Source organism: Corvus kubaryi, unplaced genomic scaffold (genome assembly GCF_017639235.1).
Source record: "Corvus kubaryi isolate FWS band 111438036 unplaced genomic scaffold, C.kubaryi_AGA036_p1.0 split3-73, whole genome shotgun sequence".
Classification (NCBI taxonomy): domain Eukaryota; kingdom Metazoa; phylum Chordata; class Aves; order Passeriformes; family Corvidae; genus Corvus; species Corvus kubaryi.
In genome coordinates, this window is record NW_024582091.1 from 35,823,797 (window position 1) to 35,847,941 (window position 24,145).

Sequence of the window (24,145 nt, forward strand, 5' to 3'; positions counted from 1 at the left end):
TTCTTAGCAGGTTCCTTCAGTAAAATGAAGGGTGCTTTGATTGCATTTTTTGGCCTTGCTAATCTGGCAGATATTGATGGATAATTCAGAACAGCCAAAATCTTTGATCTAAAAACATTGACTCATACATGTTACATGCAGATGTTTTATTGGGTTCTTAATAGATATCAAAGTTTCCTTTAAATACCTGGAAGTTGCATTTCAAACATTTAAGAGTGTATGCATGTAGGGGAGGGAAATGATAGAAGCTCCATTAAGAGCAGCTTAGAAAGGAGTATTTATGCCCCCCAACATGGACACTCTAAATACAACCCCTCCCAGAACTTTGTTTCTGCCTAATCAAGTCTGAAAATTAAGAGAACCAAGATCTAGGACCTTGCAGGCTGGTCTCTCCACCAGGTACAGGAGCTTGTGTGCAAACACTCCACCAGCCCCTGCCTCACAGACAGGGCAGCAGCAGCAGCAGGAGCCACCATGCCTGCCAGAACCATCCCTGTCACTTCTGAGAGCTGGCCCTTCATCTCGTCCAGAGGTAGAGGGCTCCAGTGTCCCACCTCCACTGGGATTCAAGGAAGAATTCTTTCATCTGAGGCACCCCCACACCACAAGCAGGGCTTTATCTGAATAAATCACAAATGAAAGCAAGCAAGGCACCCACAGAGACTCTCAGCAGCACTCTTCTCCCTCAGAGTGCCCCAACCACTAAGACCAGAGAGCAGCTGAACAGGCACATGACTCCAAAAATAAAGAGACAATTCCATGTGGGAAATAAAGACATGCACACAAATCAGACACAGAAGAGCAGAGGCCGCAGGTTGCAGCAGGGGTTTGGGAAATGCAATGCTGTGAAACTTGCAGAATTTCTGAGTCATTTGGTGTTGTTGCCCCAGCCTGATTCTCACCAGCTCCTGACAGTTGAAGCTTTTATGTACTGGCTATCCCACCTTGCAGCAGTTTTCTTAAAGAAAAAAAACCTCAGCAAAGAGGGTTTCATCCCTTTATAAGGTAAACAATCAGTAAATACAATATCTCTTTCCAAAAACAAAATTCTTCGAGGTGGTAAGCATTTTAATAGAGAACCTTCCTAGTAGAAAACCACACAAGCAGACAAATGCAATGTAACAAGTATGAAGCATAGAGAGAATTTCTGATCTGTCAGGAGTCAGAGCTGAAGATCTGCTGCCAAAGAGCTCTTTTCCTTTCTCAGCATGTCAATGGAATCAGTCACTGACAGAGGCAGGTATGACATATTGCAACAGAGAAGAGAGTCTCCTGGGCAAATAGGATCAGGTCGTTCCTCTGTGCCTGTTTGCAGTAGTGCAAAGAGCTTGTTAAACGTTAAAGCCAGGACATTTCCCAATCAGTTTTAGACAGTTCACTGGTAAGAAAGCTACCCAGCCAAACTGCTGACTGCTATTCTAGTTTAGACTAGTGTAGTCTGAAAACAAAAAACCCAAGGCATTAGCATCACTAGCTGGGAATGCAAGATCCAGGAGCATTTTCATTAAACATGTGAAGTACAGTACAGGAAGAGAGGTTCCCCATGGCGGCCTCACCAGCTGAACTAAAATTCTCTGGAGTTGTTCAAAGAAGTTTCAGTCATTCACATAAAGGCAAAGACAAGACCTGTGCTTTTAAAGATGGATTCTGAAAAAAAAGCAACTACTAGAAAAGTGTACTCTTTAAAAGACCTTTATTTTGGTTGCATGGTTACAATTCATTTATGCTTACAGTTAGATTGTTCCCAAATAATATTTCATAGCTCACCATGTACACAGTGCATTCTCTATCAGTCTGGTGTGGAAGAACTTTATAAAATACAGATTAAGTGACTTTTCCATCTGTAAAATTTTCAGATTAGTTCATCAAGATTAAGTAAAAAGGCAAATAATTAATTGGCAAAAAAGTGTTTTTACATTTTTAATATATTAGTACAAAATGGCACAAAAGGAAAAAAGTTCATTTTAAAGGCTATAAGCATCAAACTTTTTAAACACTTTCAGTCAGTTCAACCGATTTTAACTTAATTTCAAATACCAGTGTTGAACTTGGAATTGAACTTGTAATCTTTTCTTAAGCTGTGTGAAGGACATCACATACAACTTTGGACCTGTTCATGGAAACTCAATCACAACAGTTTCAGAACAGTGACATTCAAGTGCAGCTAGAAGATTGGGAATTTCTGTTCTTCCCAGTAAGTCGAAGAAGTCACAGACTAGAGCATATTTTCATCTAGCCAAACCCACTCATGCGCACTTCAGATGCAAAGATACCAGATGTGTGCAATAAAACACAGTATTTCTTAACGCAAGAACTGGAACAAAAAATCCACATAATTACATCATTCACCCTACATACCTTTGCAGGAGGCTTCCAGACATAACCATACTCGATTGCCAGATACAGAGAAAAATGGAGCATCTAAAAGATTTCAAGCAAACTGAAGGCTTAATTCACAGGCTTCAGGTATAAAAGAGAGATCGCACCAACTTCAGCAACCTACATTTTAATTTTGAACCACCCATATCAAATGGGTCGCTGAATGTGATGGAAGGGAAAGAGAGAAGAAATACATTTCTAACTTAAATTCTGAGATGTGAACTTGTTGCCTCAAGCAACAATTCAGGAGTTTGTTTTGGCAGCAACATTTAGCAATATCCCAAAAGATAATTACTCACCCTGTCAACAAAAATTATCATCACTTTGATTAGCCCCCTAAACCTTAAGATGTTTTAAGTTAACAGAACAGTTTATGACCTTGACTGTTTATTTCTGGTAAGACAGCACTCACATTCGAGAGGGCAGGCAGTTATACTGATGGCAGTACTGAGAACATTATTTCTCAGGTTAAAACAAAAAGTCTTATAAAAAAAGTGTGATGAAGTACAGAACCACTATTTTACTCAGCTTCACAATGACCAAACCATGACTAGGAATTTCCTTTCCTAATTTAAATACAAAGTACAAAGCTTTCTCCAGAGACTTATCTTGAAGATAACCATATGATGATTCCAATAAGCAATGCTCCAACAGCAAGTATAATAATGAGTATGCACATCTTCTTTCGGGATTTTTGCTGCCAACAGAGAAAAAAACAAGTTGATCGAAAACTGTGCAACATCAGAACATCAGAAAACTATTCAGATGCTTTTCTGGTCCTACTGCTTGTGCAATCTAACTAAATTGTGTCCTTACATATAAAGATGTTCAAGTCACATAAAGATGTTCAAGGAAAAAAGAAAAGCAAAGTTATCTACATTACTTTATGGCTATATTATTCAACACAATGATTTCAGTGGTATTTTCTGGTACACGTGATAAATTAATGAAAGAAAACACAGTAGTGTAATGAATGGATGTAATTAGAACTCTGGGGGAAGTAACATGAGAGCACAGATGATAACACAGAGAGGAAAATGGACAATCAGTTGCACAACAGAGGAGGTAGAAATGGTCTGCTAGAAAGACTATTAATGTGTATACAGAAGGCAACAATAGATTATAATTTTAGACTGCTGTGTATCCATTCACAGTTATTTTAAAGGTCTTTTTGGCAAGTTTCTTAGGTACAACTTACTCTTAAAGAAAAAGAACCACCACCACCACCAACAAAAAAAACCAAACCCAAGAGGCATGACTAGAGACCCACTTATATAGATGTCACTACAATAAAATCCAAATCATGAAATCATGAGCATGTTGAGAGCATTCACATTTCCTATACAGGTCTGTAACTTGAGATACCAAAGCACTCAAGACCAGAGGCAGTCTGTCATCCTTTATCTGAAAGATATGGAATCTGAAGGTTTTCTTCACAGGATGAAAGAAAATTACCAATGGTTTTCTTGGGCTCTTGCTGATAGCCAAGGAATAACAACACTCAGATACTGGGATTCTAGGCCACAGCACCAGAAGTAAAGCCAGGCTGTGCTGTACTTGGCAAAAATTCTTCTGCCTGGGTGGTTTTGATGTTTTGGGCTTTTTTAATTTTCCTCTCTGAAGAGCAGCATCTGTGTCAGCTCTTCTTTGAAGCTGTCAATTCTCTTGACACTCAGACCACCAAATTTCTTAACAATTCTCTTCTAGTTTTATTGTCTCATTGCCACTTCTCCCACCATCAGGCTAAGATTTCTTCATTTCATTGTTTTACTTGCTAGAACTCAATCTGTTTGCTGGAGTATCTTCCTCCTGTGGCCATTCTCTCCTCACACTCACAATCTCTTCCTTCTGCATCCTGCTGCCCCCCTCTTACCAGAAATGCATTGAAGTCAAACATTTTCCCTGTAATACTACTTAAGCAAGGCATGAAAAACTTACTTCCACATACAATTGATCATCATTTCTACAACTGCTGAAGCAGCCTGGCTTTGCTCAAACTGCTCTGCTGTGTGAATGCACTCCACATGGCAGATGAGTGATGCAGAGTTCACCCAACCACAATCAGGAGCTGTGAGGATATCCACAGCCTCATCGCCCCCAGCACACCTTGGCCTCTAACACTTTCTTGAGGGGGTCAGGCCAGATGTAATAGTTTCTGAAATTTTTCAGCACCTTGGAACAAGTATGAGTTTTCAAACAAAAGAGAGTTCAAACCCAAAGCAAACTACACAGTCCTTTCAGCCAAACACAGGGCAACCCTGCAGTGTTTGGTCTCTCCTGCAAGACCCACTGAACAGAAGCTTGTCAAGTCTCCTTAACCTTCTTTTGAGATCAGAAGATTCTTTCCTCAAAATACAACATGAAGTTTTAATTTTAAATTTTAACCAGAAAACTAATACCTTACACTGAAAATTTTGGCTGCTACTATTTTTTTTCCTGAACTTTTAAAGTATCAAAATAGGAGCCATCAACCATACTTAATGCGCCAATTAGTCCCACTGAGAATACAGTTCAAGGATGCACCCTCTCCCACACTTCTGGAATCAGCAGGCAGTCTTTCAGACATTCTGTCACTCATTTACTGTCCTAGCTACTACTAACACACATAAGAGGATTTAAAAAAAAAAGTCTAAGGACTAACTCTAACTCAAAGGGGAAGATTAATTACTAATAAGATTATTTCTAATAAGTTCCAAAAATGTTATAAAGAAGTGGCATTGAAAGGTATTTAAAAGGCTTTTCAAAAAAGTTTGACAGTTTGCAAGATGTTTTCAGCATCACAGTAGCAAATAACAAAAGTGAGATATATACAGCTTTGGGAAGATTTTAGACAGCAAAAATTGGTGCTAACTGGCCACATCTTCAGAAGACTTTCCTGCCTATCTTCCCTACTCCTCCAGTGATCTCCAGAGGCGTGCTCTTCCATACACAGGAACCTTTAACTTCTTGAATTATAAAAGGATGAGTCTGTTTGTGTAAGGTTTTTTTGTTGGTTTGAGGATTTTTGCTCATTTGTTTTTTTTAAGTAAAGCTGTAACTCCAGGTGGTCTCATAGAATCTCAGAAGGCTCTGAAACTGTGGCTGGAAACAGCCTCACAGGAAACCCAAAGCTTTAAGAAGTCACTGACTTTTGTTTTATAGTGACCTAGAAATACCACTGTAGTCTAACATAAACCTTGAACTCTTCAAGCCTTGAGGAACTTGCTAGGCAAAATCCGAACTGCAGAAGAAGGTGTAAGTCAGGACTACTGCAGCAGGACAGCTTCACACAGCTGGCATTACCTGGTAGTTCGCTGCTCTTGACAGCTGCTGGTTTGCTTGCTGCACATGTACATCTGCATTTTCCACATTGGCTTCTATGCTGTCTTTGTTTTGAAAGGAAAGATTTCAAATTTTGATTAGTCATAGCCCAGACAAAGGTTTGGGATGCTGAAATATACTTGAGAGCATACATAACAGCTGCCCCCAAATGCTGGTGTCTTCATAAGTATTCATTAATGTACCTTGTATTATGAAAGCTTGGCCCATCCTACACTTATGCCTGAGTTCGTTTCAGAACTGCCCGAGCAATGACTGGCTGAATTCATGTCAGGTTATAGCTGCCCTGTTCTACATGCAGGGCTAAAACTTAGATATCAACCAGGATAAAAATTGTCAGTACTTCTACCTTTTCTTTTTTTTCACCTTTTTAAATTACCTTTTACTTGTCCTCCAACTTGCTACTGACTACTCTCTGCTCAGATTAAAAGAAGTCCTAAGGTTTATGAAACAGAGGCAACAGACCAAACAACACTCTGAGAGGCATGAATCTAGTTTGGTGTTCTACCATATTGACCCAGATTTAATTTTTTTCAGTGGAAAACCTTGACTGATTACAGGCCAAGGTGATAAAAAAAGCCCTGAAAATATATGCTGGACATAGACAACAACATCACTTAGCAGCTGATTCAGAAAACGGATTCTCCAATCACATTTTGTTAAAACAATAAACCTGTTTGCATGAAAGGCAAAATATGTATCTCTGCTGAATCTGCATACTTAGATCCATTAGCAAGTATGGTAAAATGCCCCAATAAACTCCAATTTCATGTACAAATAGTTCAAAAAACTACCTTAAAGACATTTTATACACATGTTTTAAACTAGATTTTAAGCACACTTTCTTACTGTATTCCCAGTCATCTCAGCCAGTCTACCCATTATTATTAGGTTGCACCTGATTTGCTTTAGCATTGATAGTGTCATTAGAGGAATTTTTCCAGCAAAAGGAAGTTCTATATTGCAGCTGTCCAGAAAAACTGAATAAAAAAATTTCAGGTAATATTTGAATTGGACTTACCTATCACATCACCTTGTTCATGAATCATCATTCCCAGATCTTTGAAAATTTCGTTGATGTCCATAATATCAGCCTGCAAAAACCCAATCAAATTATTAATGGACATCACACATTTTAGCACCAATGTGCATTTAGATATAAATACTGTTTCTTGTCCTCCAGGGTATGCACCCATGACTCTTTATACTACAGGATAAAAAAAACACCCTTAATGTACTTAATTTGAAGGTTTTTCTGGTACTTTGAGATCAAGTATATCATAAGCAAGCTATCTATCAAACCAAATGATGATCATGTCCAGAGAGTATACTTCAAAACACATCACAAACAGAACCTCTCATTGCAGAGGGCTTGTCTACACACACACTTGTATTACTACTTTAACTGCAGGGAAAAGCCCATGCCAACATTTCTCAAAAGCTAGACATTTAAGCAAAATTAATAAAAGCATTTACAGGAAGTATATTGCATTAGTTTTAGTACACCTATTTTAAACACAACAATTTTCCTAAGCACCACAGTTTACAGAAATTACCTCTATAATATGGTTGGGGTTCTGCACCTATATTATCCTACTACCACCTGGTTATGTTGAAGTGATAGATGCCACATTAGCAACTGTGGATATGATCTCTTAACTAATGACTGATACATGCTTACTTCAATTCACTGTAAGAAAGTATGGGTGGCAAGGGAGAGATTTTTGAAAAAAATTATACATAGAATGGATTTTGTCACATGCATCAGGAAGACTTCCCAACAAACCCCAGTTCCAGCAGCTTTCGTATTGGTGGTAGAGATGTGGATTACAGATTGGCTGGAAAAATTAATTTTGTCTTCACAGAAGTCTCTTATGTCAGTACTTCATCACACATGGCAATTTTTCATGTTGCTTATATCTTGTTTTTAAAAGTTTTTAAGAAGCCCTTATTTAGAAAAGTTCCAATGAAACAGAGTATCTCTGCATTTCCAGAAATGTTAAAAAAATTCCACTTAAAAATGAACATGTTGAAGAATATATTGGGAAGACATGTGAGGAGAGGTATAATATTGCTACATTTATATTCACTGTTTAAAATGTTTCTGTAATATGACCATATTGGAAAAAAATCATATGTACTTTTTCTTGCAATCACATGAGCATTCTATTATTCCATAGTTGAAGTTAAAGAAAGTATACCAAAATATGGCTTTCATACAGTAGATTTCAAATGTACATTTCACATCTAAAGACAGTATTTGCAGTTTTGAAGGGAAAAACCACACCCACAGACAAACCCAAACACCTTAAGATTCATGTCTGCAATTAATGCTCATGCTCCTTTAAAATGCCATTTCTTTGGAACATTAAAAGCATATTCTGCTGTAAAACCACTTGTACTTACTTCAAGCTGCCTAATGGAAGATTCCCTCTCCTCAATAAGACGGAGGTCATCTTCTGTAATTTCTTCATCTTGCACTTGTGCTTGCGGTTGACTATTGGACAAAAAACCAAAACCAAAACCAAAACCCATGCAGAATTGAACAAACACAATGAGAAATTATTCAGAAGGATAAAACCACAGTTAAGTACATAGCACATTTTACATTACGAGTTAATAAAATGTGTGTTTTCACCCTTGCCTATCCCTGGCTAACACAGATGGTATAACCATCACAGCTTTCGTGTAGCAGAGCTGCTGAAGCACTGCTGCACAGATCAGGTGGCTGACTGGAAATTCTAAGTACGAATACAAAGTCAAAGTTCCTTCTGAATTATAAACTGCAGAGTTTACATCTATCTGAGTAACAAAAAAGAATCTGAGACTCAGAAACAGTTCTTGGAGAGTATGGAAGCAATGGGAGCTCCCAGTAAACACTGGGATCCCCTTATCATAACAGTTTTACTTCATTCAAGCTGGACTCTTCTTCCCTAAGTTTGGGTCTCAGAAAACCCAAATGCAGCTTAGGACAACTTAAGAAGATGCTTGCAGCTGAAGCATCAGGACAAAAGCAGGGGCATTGTGTGAACTGCTTCTTTTTATTCCCATCTATGCCATCAAAGTATCTTCTCTATGCTAAAAACCAAAAAGTCATGGGCAGCTTGCTTCCCTGCAGGCTGTTTATTATTCTGAGCTATGTTAAAGCCTATTAAGTAATTCGACCTACCTGTCCCAAGAGACAAGTGTTCCTTCTTTGTAGTTATCTTCTGGAGCCCCACCCTACATGATCAGTGTTTAAAAAACACAAATTAAACATTATAGCCCTGAAAAGGGCACTGTCAGCATTTCTATAAGGAGTCAATACTAGAAAGTTTATACTAAGTCAAACTGAAACATGATTTAACACATTCTCATCCTGATTTTGCTTTATGCACGCATAAGACTGAAATACAAGCAGAAGCATTCAGCTCAGTAAACTCCCTGCTACAATTTACAAGTACAGCAATGTGTATTTGGCACAGAGTGAAAAGGCAAAATTGATATACTGATAAGGAAAAGCTCAACATCTGAAGCTACTCAGCACTTCTCCACCTTAATACTCCATTGAAATCTGTCAAGTCATTCTTCCCCATAGGAAAAAACCTATTGATATCAAAAGGTAGAGCAAAAGCATTTCCAAATCTACTAGAAGTTGCTTTTGCAAGATTACAGTATGAACACAGGGGCAGTTCATGACTTTGTGTGACAAAGGCAAGGAAAAAGTAACAGTTCTCCAGGGAGGTTATTACAACTTAATGCAGCCTTTACTATAAAATCATATAGCACATGTTCTGCAGCATTTAGAGTCAGCTATAGCACTGTGGAGGCAAATCTGACATTGAACACCATTAACACGAAAGTAAAGAATATATTGGCACGTTTTCTGATACTTACAGACACCCTTGAGCTGGCTCTTACTCTGGCTACAAAGTCTTTTTCCTTCTCAGCAGCTTGCCTTTGGAGTCTTTGGAAATTAGTTAGTGCTGTGGTGAACTCCCCCACAAGACGGTCTTTCTGTATTTTTCTTTGACGCTATAGGAGAAAAAGTTTTACCAAGTCAACTGAGCTCATGCTTTTCAAGGCTTTACTATTTCCAGTCTGCTAAATACCAAGGCATATATATTCTTTCTTCTAAATTGGTGTAAGGGAAGGCTGTCAACAAAACCATTTGCAATTCCATGGACAAACCTTCTTTCCTTCTGGGATCACATAACCACACAAATTACGGCATTTAAAGAGGAAATCAATGTATTTATTTTCATTTAACCGCTGGAAATCAAAAATGAGCAGGGATAAGAAAGATTCTACCCTCCTTATTATCTGCTGATTGTAAAATCTACTGCTTTGGTGTGAAATATTTTGACACTGAATGCTAAAATATGCAGAGGTGACTGAATGGAGAGGAAGGGTGCAGAAAAGAATGAACAGGGCACTTCATATGTATTTTACATAAAATTGAAAATACATCTTGAACTGAATCCAGAAGTGGGTTCACATACCCCTTGAAGTGCTTTAGAACAGGTCCAGAAATACTTGTTCTAACCTTTCAGGTTTTTTTTGTTTTGGTTTGGCTTTTTTTTTTTTTGTTTTGTTTTGGTTTTTTTTTTTTTTAAGATGTAGTAAAGGGAAGAAGAATATTGGGCACTCAGGAGACCCTCTACCATATTTTCTTCAATATATACATACATCAACCCTTACAAATTTCTGAAAGGTTGTGATTTGCCATTCATTAATCTATTATTTATGCATTTTGTTAAGACATACCTTTGATAAAAGGAGTAAAATTAAACAGTAAAACATTTCACTGTGAACTTTTCAGCTGCAAGATAAGCAAACAGAAAAAGACAAAAAACGAAAGATACTTTGGCTGAACTAGAGGTTATATACCAAGAACAAGTTTTAACATCGCTGTTAGAAGTTCACAGCTTGACAAGATGAGCACACATGGATTATGGCCTGCCATTTGAACTCAGCGTTTCAAGACTATTCATTTCCCCAAAGGCTCCTTGGTAACCAGCCACAGACCAGGCAAGTTGTTTAAGTGACAATAACCCAAATCCATGTTTTCTAGGATCCTGTTGTTCTTCCCTTATTTAAGTGACAGATTTTGCTAGGATAAGAAACCACAGGAGGGCAGACAGGAGTGTGCTAATCACAACAGCCACTTCACATGTTTCTGCCTGAAAGATTTTACACAGACCTCAGAAAGAAGCAGTTTCAAGACTGCACAGGTTGTTTTAGTAACAGCTCCTGTCTACTCCTCTTCAGAAATGAAAAGCCTGTGGACAAGACATAGCACATATGCTGATGGGAGTGATGCAGAACAGACACACTGTGCATAATCAGATTATTCAGACAGTGAATAAACAGCACTTTGGCACACAATTCCAGAGTCAGACGCAGCATCCCTGCCATGGATTATGAAGTGTCCAGCTACCTGAAGTAGCAGAAAGGCACAGCATACTGCCTTGATTCCCACTACTCCAGTCGCACTACCTCATTCCTGATACATAAAAACAACTTTGGGACAAGTCTGAACAGCAACAAAATATTCTTATGTTTTAAGTATCCCTGCATTGTGCAAATGTGTTGACTAACTAAACAGTGCTTTGAAAATAGGAACAAAGAACTGAAGTGACTCAAATACTTTACATGAGCCAACATGATAGTCAAACAAGCCATGCTCTTTGGTTTTATACCTGTTCACTTGTTGCAGGCAAAGATCCAAACTCTTTAATGTATTTGTCAGTTTCTTTGGCAAGTTGGTTGGTGTATTGCTGCTTCTGTTGCCTAAAATCAAATGCAAATTTTCGTTAGAGACCATTAGGTTACTTTGCTGAATTTCACTGATTCTCAAAAAAACACCAGTACTAAAAGCTTCTCTGAAGCACACAAAGCCATCTTTATTCTGTTCTTTGCTGTAAAGGCATGAAATCATGGATTCCAGGCAGGACAGGTGTGGAAGAAGGTGTGTTCCTCAGCGTGACAGCATCATTAATAATTGCTCACTTTTTTCCCTTAGGTTTCTTCTATTTTACTCATGTGCAGCAATACATTTGTAGTCATTATGAATACATGAATATACTTCTGATATTATCACATAGTCCTTCACCAATATTCACTTTTTTTTCTGAAGCAACTCAAATTCTTTACCTGCTTTGGCATCCTCCCTGCCCAGTCTATATGAAAAGGTTTTATCTGGAATGCTATTATCAAGCCATCAGCATCAATATTTAAAATAATCATATAACTCTCGGAAAGGCCAAATATTCAGACAAGTGAAAAATAGATAAAACCTCAAGCAAGCTTACTATATATAAATAAATTATCCCAATAAAGGGCCTGGAACATGTCCTTCACAACAGTTTCTGTGCTATTTAATTGTGAATTTATGCCTAGATCCTGCTGGGTTATCGCATAACTGTGTATGTTGGTCTTCACCCATTTCCAGTGCCCAGCAGAATATCCACTGTGGATTGCACCTGGCTAATGTTATTAATGTTATGGGCCCTGAACTCAGGCTATTATGAAGCAATTTGGTTCACACAAAATGAAAATCATGACTTTGGTCAAATACACACCTCCTGCTACTATTAAGTGGCCACAGCACAGCATGAAAGACACTGAAAATGCCAGGGTGAGCTCAACATGTTGCTTACATGCATTTGTGATGCTGAGATCAATGTGGTAAAGGAGTTGAATGAAAAAATCATACTGGTTCATTAGACCATGCAGAGAAGTGGAGAGCAGCTGCTTTCTCTGCTAGAGGCATATTAGTGAAAGTCCACCTTTAGGTGACTGAACTCCAGCAGAGCATCTGCCTTGGAGTCTGATTTCACTTCTGTTATGTTACTATTTTTTGGTACATAGTTATTCTATAATGTCATCCCTTACTATAGCTTTCATCACTAAAAATGACATTCCCCTTCCTCTCCCAGTACCCCACCTCATAAAAAACACACCCCAATATATTCATTGTGAATATATTGTGACACTTACACAGATTGGAAGCATTGACTGGAGTGGAGGCATGTAGGTGTACGTTTTTGAGCAGTGATATTGCTTTCTGGTTGTGCCACTTTCCCTTTGCTGACAAACAGCACAGGTTTTATAGATGTACTGATACTGCAGGCAACGTGCACAGGCAAACCAGCCGATTAGAGTTTACAGACTATCCTACTTTCAGAAAGCACATCTCGACATTTAAGTTTCAAATATTTCTCTATATTCACCTTTCTCAGGAAATCAAGCACTCTGCCTAACAAAAATCCACCTCACCACCTACCAGGAGATTGTTTACAATGCAATGAAATGAAGTGTTTTTATGTGAAGTACTCACAGCTGTTGCCTCAACTCAGGCGTGTCCTGTGGTGTTCCAAGCTGATGTAGTATTCTTTGTATTTCAGCAGCTGTTTGTGAAGAGGAAGAAAAATTTAAATGGGGCACAGAAAATTGCTATTTAGTTTTATGCATTTTTGCTTGGCAATTCCAAAGCCATATAAATAAATAAATTGACAGAAACTGATATGCAGGACTTTTTCAACCTACTACAAAGATTCCATTTAAGTCCCAGAACAACTACTGAATGATTTTTGCCATGTCAGAGACAAAACCTGAGGTTTCTTATGAAGGATGGGAATGTATTCAAATCTTTAGGTAGAAACAGGCAATTTAAAGATTTAAAGAAGTATATTTGTCCTCCCTGTATTTCTGTGGCTCTGCCCAGGCAGAGTGGTGTACCACAGACAGATATTATGTGGGATCCTCATTTCATTAGCTCACTACCTATTTTTTTTTCAGTAAACACAGTTAAAAATTCAGTAAGTGACAACTCCACATAATGAATTAAAAAAAAAAAAAAAAAGAAAAGGATTTTTCCATATACTATAGAAGAGATCTGAAAGAGATAGAACTTTGGGTAAAAGAAGAAAATAAGCTATGAGTTACATTAACCATTTAGATAAAACTGGAATTCCTTAAAGCAGTTTTAGCAATAATATTAATTCTGATCTTTGCTTCATAACAGGTCTCCAGTGAATGTTGTACATGATACTGGATTATCCACACTACTTTACAAAACATCCCAGTGCTGACAACTGCTACAGCCAATTCTTTCTGTGCACACCTAGGTAATGAAAACATTAAAATGGGGAAGTTATATTTACATACGTAAAAAAATCAAATATTTAAGGCAGGTGTTTTTGAGAGAACTGAACGGCATAAACTACTAACAGAATTTCTGTGGGGAATAGCACTGCAAGATGGGTTTCATTCAGGTCGTATTTTAACTGAGCTGAAAACCAGCAAAACGTAAGTGAAGATTTTTGATTTTTGCCTGCAGTCACCACTGGCCACTGAGGACAGCCCTTCCCTGCCTCCTGCCTGCCGGCCAAGGCAGTGTCTGGCTGCCCGCACTTCTCCTGGGCAGCTGCAGCTGCTCACACGCACTGATTAACAGAAGCTTGCGGTAATTAAGCTTCCTTTTTATGGTCAGAGTAAATGTATTGTTTTAACACAAACAAAAAGATAACTGGCTGGTGTTATCTTCAACAACACAGAGCTTTAGTATCTATAAAACCGAACACTAATTATCCTGTATTTGTTCCAAGGCGCTCTCCCGTCTGATTCCAGAGCCGAGGAGCTCAGTTACTCCGCATGTACTTTTAAAAGGAAAGAAAACCAACCAAAGTACCGGTGTGTCCTACCGCCACCTAGAGGTGCATTATTTAACTGCAAGCACAGAAAATGCAGGTTTGCGTTTTCAATAAAGGCTCCCTGAAACAAGGCCTACACTTAAAATATTTCCATTCCAAGTTAATTGCATATTTATCCTACTTCTGAAGCTGAACAAAAGTAGATAATTGAGTGAAAATTAAAAGCCAGCGCTGCAAAATTGCGCAGATATACAATTCCAGAGGCAGATTTCATGGCAGTTCAGGTCGTGTGATTCAAAAATTTAGCATAAAATTAAAACACATTTCGCCAAAAAGTCTTTACGTATGCATCAAAATAGCAAAATTATAATGGGTTTTCAAATCACAAACAGAAAAAATAAAGTAAAGGAAAAAACCCCAAGGACTGAACTGACACCGTTTTTTCTGTGCTTCTTGTAATTTAGTATTTTCCTTAACCTTCCACAATAATGGATATTATTGAAAAAATTCAATTAGTGGTTTATATGAAGTAGACTGCATAGAAAAATGAAACACTGCTTATTCAGGTAAGTAAGCAGAAAAAAAAACAGAGCAGAAAAAGTAAATTTTGGCCAATAGTCTTCAGCACTCCTGAAGATGCTTCATAAAAAAGCCAAAAACAAGTTGGTAGGAGCAGTATAACAAAGGAAGTAGAGAAGCTGACCTTCCTGAAATCTTGATTTACGGTATACACCTGCAGGTTGATGAGTTAAATAAATCCAGTCTTTGCACCCCCTCATATTAATATAAACATACTGAAGTGTATACAGACCAAAAAATACATTCTTTATAGTCTTATAACTCTTCTGGTTTGGCTTGTTTTTTTACTGATTTCTCACTGTAGCTACTTCTCATTCAAACATCTGATATAATATTATATTTATAATCACAAAGCCACCTAAACTATAGAACTTCAGTCTATAGTCGTATGTTCATGAACAAAACAAAATTTTTAAACAGGCTTAAAGACATTACCTCCAGGATCACAGAAGGAAAGGGTCTTCTTCCCTCACATGTACTCACAGATCTCACAGAATCTGATTAAAAGCAAGAACTAGCTTTGTAACTTCTTAGATCATAAGACAATATCCCTTCCTTCCTTTCCTCAAAGGAAAAGCAGGGTAGCCTTAGTGTCTCCTCCTAAAGGTTAGACTGCAAAAATACCTCTGCTTGCTCCTTCTACTGCTCCATTTGTGAAACAAGCAGAGAGAAGAACCAAGCAGGCATTGAAGAGCAAAACTGCTGGAAACCTGGGATTACTCTTTGGAAAACCGAAGTCCCTAAATTCCCGGTTTCACTGCTGATGGCTGTATTTATAATGGTACTGTCTCCCTCATTTAACCAGCTTTTCAGCCTGTGTAGGGAGTTCAGGCTGGCAGATCACATCTCTGGCCCTCTCAATCCATCAGTAACACTCAAACGTCCCAGAGACCCAAAGGCTTAGGCCTAGCTCACAAAGCCGTAGCTCTGCACTGCAAACATACGGGTAACAGTCAGGAACCAAAGGTCACAGCACAGTTTTGACAGCTTCCTAGGCTACCTCACTCTTTATGGTTTTCCCCTTCCTCAGTTTCCCAATTCTTCAAACATCCCAAGGAGTTCCAAAAGACAGGAGTAATCTAAGCTCCCTGCTCTCCTGGACATTACCAGTCCTGCAACAGAGACTGACTGCATCTTGTGCATGATTTTAATCCATTTTAATGCAAAGTCAGACACTGGCTCACGTGAGCACTTAGGCTCCTTGGGCATACGTACATGGCTGCTGGACTTTGCTCAGGAGCTGCACAAGGGCACACACCACATGTGCATGCAGGCATTCTTCACCAAAGTCACCTGGGTATGGCAACAGCCTGCATCAGAGGCTGCAAACTCCTGCAGCCACTTCACACTGCACAGCAGGGTAGATGTGTGCATAGAATGAAAATCAACAGCTTTGTTAGGGCTCACACTATACCTGCAGGAACAGCACCTTGCCAGCTGTGGGCTGGCAATAAAAGAAAGCAAGTCCACTTTGGAAACTGAGCAGAACAGGAAGCTGGGTACATGACACCATGCAAGCAAAAAGCATTTTTTTTCCAAGCAACCGCTGTCTTGCTTGCAAAGGAACCTCATTTTTTTCACCTGAAAATTAGGCTTGTCTTAGAAAGAAGCAATACCAAAACATTGAGAAGACTTTTCATGTCTTTGCAGCATTCCTGATCTAGATCTCACAATACACAACTATTAGCTGATAAAAGCTACTCAGCTACTCTAAGGCTGGTCACATGCTCAGAAACAGGTCAGACATGGTTAATGATAAGCCAGAGAAACAATTAAGACCTAACCTGAATTCCTACAGAGAAAATTATTCAAGAGTCAGCTCATGTTTATTTTCACTAAGCCAAACAGTGGTTCCATTTCTAGTCAGTGGAAGCTCTTCCTCTATTTAAGGAGAAAAAAAAAAAACAAAACAAAACAAAAAAAAACCCCCAAAAAACAAAAAAGGCACAGAAAAAGGAAAGTAGTAGTCTGATATAAAAGATCTCGTTTTCTCTAGAAGAATTACAGAAGCAGAGATAGTTGCAGTGGAAATACTTACATTTTAACATGTTGCTGACTGAACTGTAATACACACAATTTTTTCATAAATAAAACCATATTTCACATACTGGATTACACAACTACCCTTGCTTTAGAGTTGGCTAGCAAAGAAGAAAGTTTCATCTCCTTGCTCCTCATCTTGTATTGTTTTTCAGCCAGCTTTGCAAAGCTGTTTCACTACTACAAGTAAATCCGTGTTGAAATAATTACTGGTTCCGGTCCTTGAAATCAGAACATTTAAAAGATGGGATAGGAAGTTTTAAACTTAAAGACACAAACAAATGAATATAACAAAGACTAAAATGTAAACAACTTCTTGCCTCTAAGATTGTCGGTGCAAACAATCTTAATCCCAAACTGTGAATTAGTAATCGCTGTACAGGCTGCAATACCACAGCATTGCTGCAGTAGAAAAGGTGAAAAAACCCCACCCAAACCCTTCAGTAAAATCCTAATGTTTGAAAGGCAATGCACCAACTAAGAGAATGGAAATGAAAAACAGACTGCAGGTCACCCACATTCTCTGGCAGGGGTGAGAAGCATCCAAACACTGTTACTGATGTTTATCCACAGCATTAGCCAAAGGAAACTGAGGATGGTTCTACTTTGCAATGCTTACCAGTAACTCCAGCTACAGGAGAGAAACTTTCTCAAGTTAACCACAATCAGCTGTCCTCCTACCTCAAACTCCATTCTATTTCACATTTGAAAAACCAAACTTGAAAACCTCAAGTGGCGATGACCAAGCTTGTTGCAGCTTTACAGATGGAGAATGACATGTATCAACAACATAGCCCAGAGAGTTCTAAAAAATATACCTCAATATAGAAGCATGAAACTGGGGGCAAATATGTTTAGTGAGTGTTGCTTATTATCCCATTGCAGTAACCTCACTTCTTATTTGGATCACACAAGATTGCTTTATAGACATCCAGCAGCTGTTTCCTTCAGTTTCCTTCAGCCAGACCCACCACACTGCCCAGTTTCATAAAGCTATGGTCTAATGCTTCCACAGAAAACGTGGCACTCACTGGGTGTGCATGGAAGAAACACCAACAGCAACACGAGCAACAAACTCCGAGGCACTGCACCGCAGTGGACAAGAACCAGACAAGCAGGCAGAGCAAGCACAATGAAACTTGCCTCACAAAACAGCAAGGCTTGGAATCTCACAGGAAGAAGGAGCAGAACAGCCCCTCCTGAATGTTAATTGTCATGGTCCCACCTATGTCACCATCCTATACTTAAAGGACAGACAGGGTTTTAGTAACTGTCTGAGGTTCACAGGGCTAAAACAACAACAGGTATTTAAAGACATTGCTTTTCAGTCATTTTCCTTATTCCTGAGCCCAAGGAGAATAAACAGAATCAGCAAAGTGTTCCTTTGTGTACACCAAGTGCAACATTTGCTCCATGTGAGTCTTATGCTCCAGCTATGATTTCAGAAGGCAAATAAGCAGTGACTACAGCACCAGCACAGTCACCTTGCAGAAATGCTTTGTCAAACACCTCACATGCGCTGAGACTCGCTGGGTAACTATGAAGAAATCTCCTACTTCTTTCCAGCTGAACAAGTGAGTCAACAAACAGCACATTCAGTTACTGATTAATTCGTGTGGAATCTAATAAACTTCAGAGGCGCTTCAGAGCAGGTTACTGGAACAAAAGAATTATTCGTTAAAATTACACCAGCTCAAACTGCTTTTGCCTGGGGACAACAGACTTCCTCAGTTTATTCAAATCCAATTCAATGTGTTTTCCTTCTGCACTTCAGCTGAGGGTACTTGACTGAAGATGAAGAGATGCTGCAGAAAACATTCCTGGATCAAGGAAAATGAAGAGAGACTTTTTACAAGGGCACCTAGTGACAGGACAAGGAGGAATGGCTTCAATCTGAAAGAGAATAGGTTTAGGAAAAAAATTCTCTACTGTAAGGGGGATGAAGCACTGGAACAGGTTGCCCAGAGAAGCTGTGGATGCCCCATCTCTGGAAATCTTCGCAACCAGGTTGGATGGGGCTTTGAGCAACATGATATAATGGGTGGCATCCCTGCACATGGCTGAGGGTTGAAACCAGATGTTCTCTAAGGCCCCTTCCAACCCAAGCCTTTCTATGATTCAGTGATTTTGATTTAGTTGCAATAATTTCATCAGATTAAAGTCTTCTGTGTAAGAGCCTCTTTAAAGCTACTAGTCAAGTTCACACTCACTAAAGATTTACACAAATCACAATGCCACAGTGCTGTCTTGCTAGCCCTACTTTAACCAAGAGTGACAGTTTATTAGAGGTATCAAATCCAGGGCACTAGTCAAAAGATACCAGCTTACACTAAAAAGCATCCCCAAGAGCTCACCTAAGAGGAATCAAATATCTAAAAACGTCAGTAATTTTGTTTTAAGTAATTTACTTTATTCTGTCTTAACTCAATGTATAACACTGATTATTCTAAAAGAGAAGAATGCATCAGCACAGAAAAACAGTAACTGATATATGTGTGGGAAGAAGAAAATAAAATGAGGACAGGCCTGAAGATTGTCCTTTGCGCTCTAAGGACTAAAGACTCAGTAAGCATGGAAGAGTAGGTAAACATCCAGTCTTGTAACCTTTTCTTTATATTTTGTTACAGCTTCTGGCATTTCTAAATAGAATCATGCCCCAGAGTGACCAGGAACACTAGCAACAATGTCTCGAGTTCAGGACCTGCCCTCAGTTTTTTCAGTGATGTTATCATTATTTCATTCTAGTGTACTCCCATTTAAAATGGTCATTCAAGGACACAGTGAAGTGGGATTGAGGTATTGCCTGTTCTGCTAATGTGGGTGTAGAACACACTAAATACACATTGTTTAAGTGCACAGTAACTGATCATGTGATCAACTATTATAGCTCAGCCAAGGGGAAGTCATTAAATCAATCACTTTATATTCTTACCCTAAAGTGTCCCTGGTAACTTCCTGAAACCTGGAAGTTTGAATATTTCCCTAAAGAATACCACTAGCTTATTAATTTATGAAAATGAAGCATATTTTTGCAGTAAACAGTAGCTGCACAAACACCATAACCCAACCCACTCACACGAAGGAAGTCTGGCTTTTTAAGAGGCCAGGTCATTACTGCAGCTACCTCAGGAGCTGACACAGAAGGAGACACAACGCACCACAGACCGGCCAACACAAGCAAGTAGCTGCTACTGCCAGGGTCACTCACAATCGATCACTGACCTCAGTTTATTCTGAGCCCTGACAGGAGTCCAGCTCCCAGCAGAGCAGTTTTATAGGAGATTTGATAGAGGGCTCTCTGTATAATCAAGCTGCTATGCAGTCTCCTGCCCACAAGGAGGAAAATACAGCAGAACTGAGCTGGAACAGGCTCTTTAAGTACCTTAGAGAGAGCCTGAAATACAACTCTCTAGAGAGATGCAGAAGCATGAGGACCCTGGCCACATCCCTTCTCCTCTGCTTCAAATGCAGGCCATTTTGCAAAAGTTGCCAAGGTGAGTCCATTTATACTTACTACATCAACAAAAGCAACAGTTGCAGTAAAATTGTGGATGTCTTCACTGGATACCTTGCTATTTGTAATATTTGTAATGCAACACAGTGTCAGTTAAGGAAAAACTTGGCTTTTTCTGCACATATTGACACAAACTGTGTGCTGGAATGTACATGGAAAACTCATTTTTCAGTCTATTCTGCTGCTAGTATAAATAAATCCCTGTCCCTCTTGTGCAATATCATCCAAATAAGACACTGTTTCATATGTAAGTTTTCATAGAACCAAAATACTTTTAATAAACAAGACAAAACACAGAAAAATATTAACAAACTCTCCAGATTCATAAACAAATCTGTGAGGCATGCTACCTTAAATATATATGCTATATATATTATATCTATAAGTATATATAGAACAAAGCCTTTAAGAACTGCATGCAAATGATTCAGGCTTGAAGTATTGAGAAATAGTTTATTTCTAAAATAACTGTGGGCTTCATAACTTCACCTCTTTGCAGAAAGACAGACATTTAGAAAGACCCAAATTAGCTAACTTTCTCCTCTATTCCTCAGCCTTGGAAAAAGTCCACAAAATGAAAGGTGAAAGGACATAATGGTGCTTAAAATCCCTAAGTAACCAGCCTTTTCCAGGTTTTATAGAAACTTCATTCTAAACCCAGAAGTCTTCTGGACAACAGCAATGATAATAATACAAAAATTGCTTCAGCTGGTATGTTCCCACAAAGTTATATCTGGTTAACTGCAGCTAACTGGAAATTTCTGACAATACCACCGTTAGAAGTCTCAACAAGCTCTACTGGAAGCCTGTTTTCTCTAGAATCACACCTGTACAAAACCACACTTTATAGACAAAACAGAATTTTGTTTCATACAGGCTCTGATTTCAACACCTCAGCGACTTCATTTACTTTTCACATGCCCTTCTGTGTTCTTCTTTAGCCAAGACTAATCATGCGAACCTGCTGGTGTTACAAACATAGTGACAGATACAGCTTTTCACTAATGTTTTGGTCTTTTTAGATGAACAGTTTAACTACCTAGTGGGCTTAAACCACAACATAAAGGCATCTATCCAAAGTCTTAATATTTTTCAGGGTTTATGATTTTCTACAGTTAAAGTTACAGGCAAAGTCATATGGTCTAATTCAACTCCCATTTTAACACCATTCAGTGAGAATAGTAGCTTATACAAAACCTGAGATGCAAAAGAAATTGAGCAAAAGTGTTCTCACAGGACAGGTATCACATGACAGAGGGATCTCTGCTGGCTTAAGCTGACCTTCCAGGAATGTGCTGTATACGAATTGATGCTTGTGCTGCCTTAACAAACAGCAAAGGAAGTCAGCAGAAAGCAGAAGTCCCTATGAGAAAGTCCGTCCAGCCATATGTGGATTGTGGCTACTGAATTTTATTTTATTTTACTTTTATTATCTTGCAGCATGCAGACAATGTGTTTGTTGAGCTGGGCTGATCTTTAGTCTGCATGAGCAAGTCAAACACTATCACTGACCCACCTTGACAATACTGAGCAAGGGTAGATTATGCCATTCTTACTGGCTTTGCAACCAACTCTGCACAAAATACTGACAAAACCTGGAGGAGTTGGGAAGTGAAGGAAGGGCTGGGGAGGGAAGGAATATGAATACATTACTTCAGTTAGCGTAGGTTCTCTAACTGCTTGACTACTGTTTGCAAACCAAAAAAGAAAGTGTTTTATTACAAAATGTTTTAAACCTCAAGACTGGGTGTATTTTACCAATATCAGGCTTAGGTCTGTGTTCCCGAGCAAAAGGCAGCATTCTAAACAGCTTCTAAATGGACACCTCCCAAAGCCCAGCTCAAGATGCCAGTGGAGACTTGATAGTTACATATCCAGCCTGCACAATTCTCACTTTTCTTCAGGGACTCCTCCAAGTAACATATTTGGTAGCTACAAATAAAATATTAACTAAAAAGCAAAACAAAGGCATACTAGCCTGCTTCCTCAATGACCCACACACAGCAGAGTGATTTAAGAAGTGTGTGGGGGAAGGAAAAAGCATAGCTGGCTACTTCTTGCACAGTTCCTGACAGAGACATGCGTCAAATCTTTCCAGCTGAGCAGAAGAGGCACCTACTCCTTTAAGTACATCCTTCCTACATTTATAACTGTGGAGTTGTTCCTGTAGAGGAATGCAACTCTCATTTTTCTCCCTCTTGGGAACACCTTTTTAAATAAAATGCCTTCCCTCTTTTAGCCACACACAAATCAATTCTTAAATTTCTTTAAAGAATCAATTCTTTAAAATGCAGAAAATGGACAGATTTCAAAGAACTGCTCCCCCTCATCTTCAGTTGTGAGAAGTCTGAAAGTTACGTATTTTAAAGCCTTTAAATGAGGCTTTTTGTTTGTTTTGTTTAATCTACTTTCATCTTTCCACTTGTTGGAAGATCAGATCTATATAATTGTATGCCCTTCTAAAAGAGATGGAGGTAAAAAAAAAAAAAAAAAGAAAAAAACCAATTACATATGGATTCAATGTGCTTGTCCTCCTAGGCATATCCCAGTAGGGTAAATGAACTTGCCTGACAGAAACAGATTTGTAAGCAGGCAGGATTTGTTTTGTCCCAGAGAAATATACTTTGCTAGCTCATCTTGTATCTGTGCATCACACTCATTGTCTATCCAGTTGCTGTAAACAAGTGACCAAGAGGAAATATTTCAAGGCAATATTGAAGGAACGCATTTACATTTGTCTCAAGTTAATAGCAGCTGCCATTAAGCTGCCGCATAAGTGAGAGTGCAACCTATGAAACCCAGTTCTAGAACAACTGCTCCTTCAGTAAACACTGATTAAACCACCTTGATAATAGGTTCTCTGTCTGCAAAGGCCAGACAGGTTGGAGCTTTACACCCTACATATATTCTTCCACATATTCTCATTCTTCATATTCAGAAAATTAGGAACAAACCTCAACCACTTTTAAATGCATTGGACTTTTAAAATATGAAATGTAGGTCACCTAGATTTTATAATCTGATATAAGATAGGCCTGGAATGAGAATTACAGTTACTTTGGGTTAGAATTCAGACAGACTATCAAACCTTAATCATTATCTGTGTTCTAGCAAGACAGAAATTTAGCAGCTGCCCAAGTCTAGCTCATTATACACATCTTTGTCTTTATTATTTAAATCTGAAGTTCCCTTAGCTGTTTGCAGATCTGCTTCTCATCACTGTTAACACAGACCCGAAACCAAATCAGCAAGACATGGCTTGCAGGCATCACTGACCTCACCGAGGTTCAGCACATAACACTGCAGCTCATCTGAGCACATGTGATTCAGACTCCCCAGACTTCAGAGCACTGCTCAGAGTCACATGGATATGCTAAAAACTCTAAGAGTGGGTCTGAGAGCCTAACTCTCCCTCTCCTGCCTGAGGCCTGCCGCTCTCTTCGGATGTCAAGAGCGGCCTTACATTTTGCAACTCCAGCTTCTCAGTGAAACAGTTGTAACAAAAGTAAGAGAAATACCCCACAGACTAGTTCCCTAAATCTCAGCTTGGAGATGTTGCTGATAAAACGTGGGTTTCAGGCTGAGGAAAGCAGGCTCTATTCTCTAGATGTTGTTAAGTGATGCTATAATCACTTATTTCTGCAGAAATGCTGAAAATGTGAAAGAAAGCACAGATCCT

The 24,145-nt window shown here is 38.8% G+C and overlaps 1 protein-coding gene across 7 annotated transcripts in view; it reads right to left on the reverse strand.

The window, feature by feature from the left end:
* Window positions 1-1,676: 1,676 nt before the first annotated feature.
* Window positions 1,677-24,145, reverse strand: part of STX7 (syntaxin 7) — a 32,014-nt gene continuing 9,545 nt past the window's right edge. For all 7 annotated transcript variants that reach the window (XM_042016867.1, XM_042016871.1, XM_042016870.1 and 4 more), the window contains 8 exons: window positions 13,019-13,088; window positions 11,379-11,469; window positions 9,574-9,711; window positions 8,867-8,919; window positions 8,104-8,194; window positions 6,719-6,791; window positions 5,662-5,744; window positions 1,677-3,076 (listed from right to left, as the gene is read on the reverse strand). In XM_042016867.1, coding sequence (XP_041872801.1) covers window positions 2,984-3,076; window positions 5,662-5,744; window positions 6,719-6,791; window positions 8,104-8,194; window positions 8,867-8,919; window positions 9,574-9,711; window positions 11,379-11,469; window positions 13,019-13,088 — 692 coding nt within the window. In that variant the 3' untranslated portion in view covers window positions 1,677-2,983. The remainder of the gene's footprint in view (window positions 3,077-5,661; window positions 5,745-6,718; window positions 6,792-8,103; window positions 8,195-8,866; window positions 8,920-9,573; window positions 9,712-11,378; window positions 11,470-13,018; window positions 13,089-24,145) is intronic.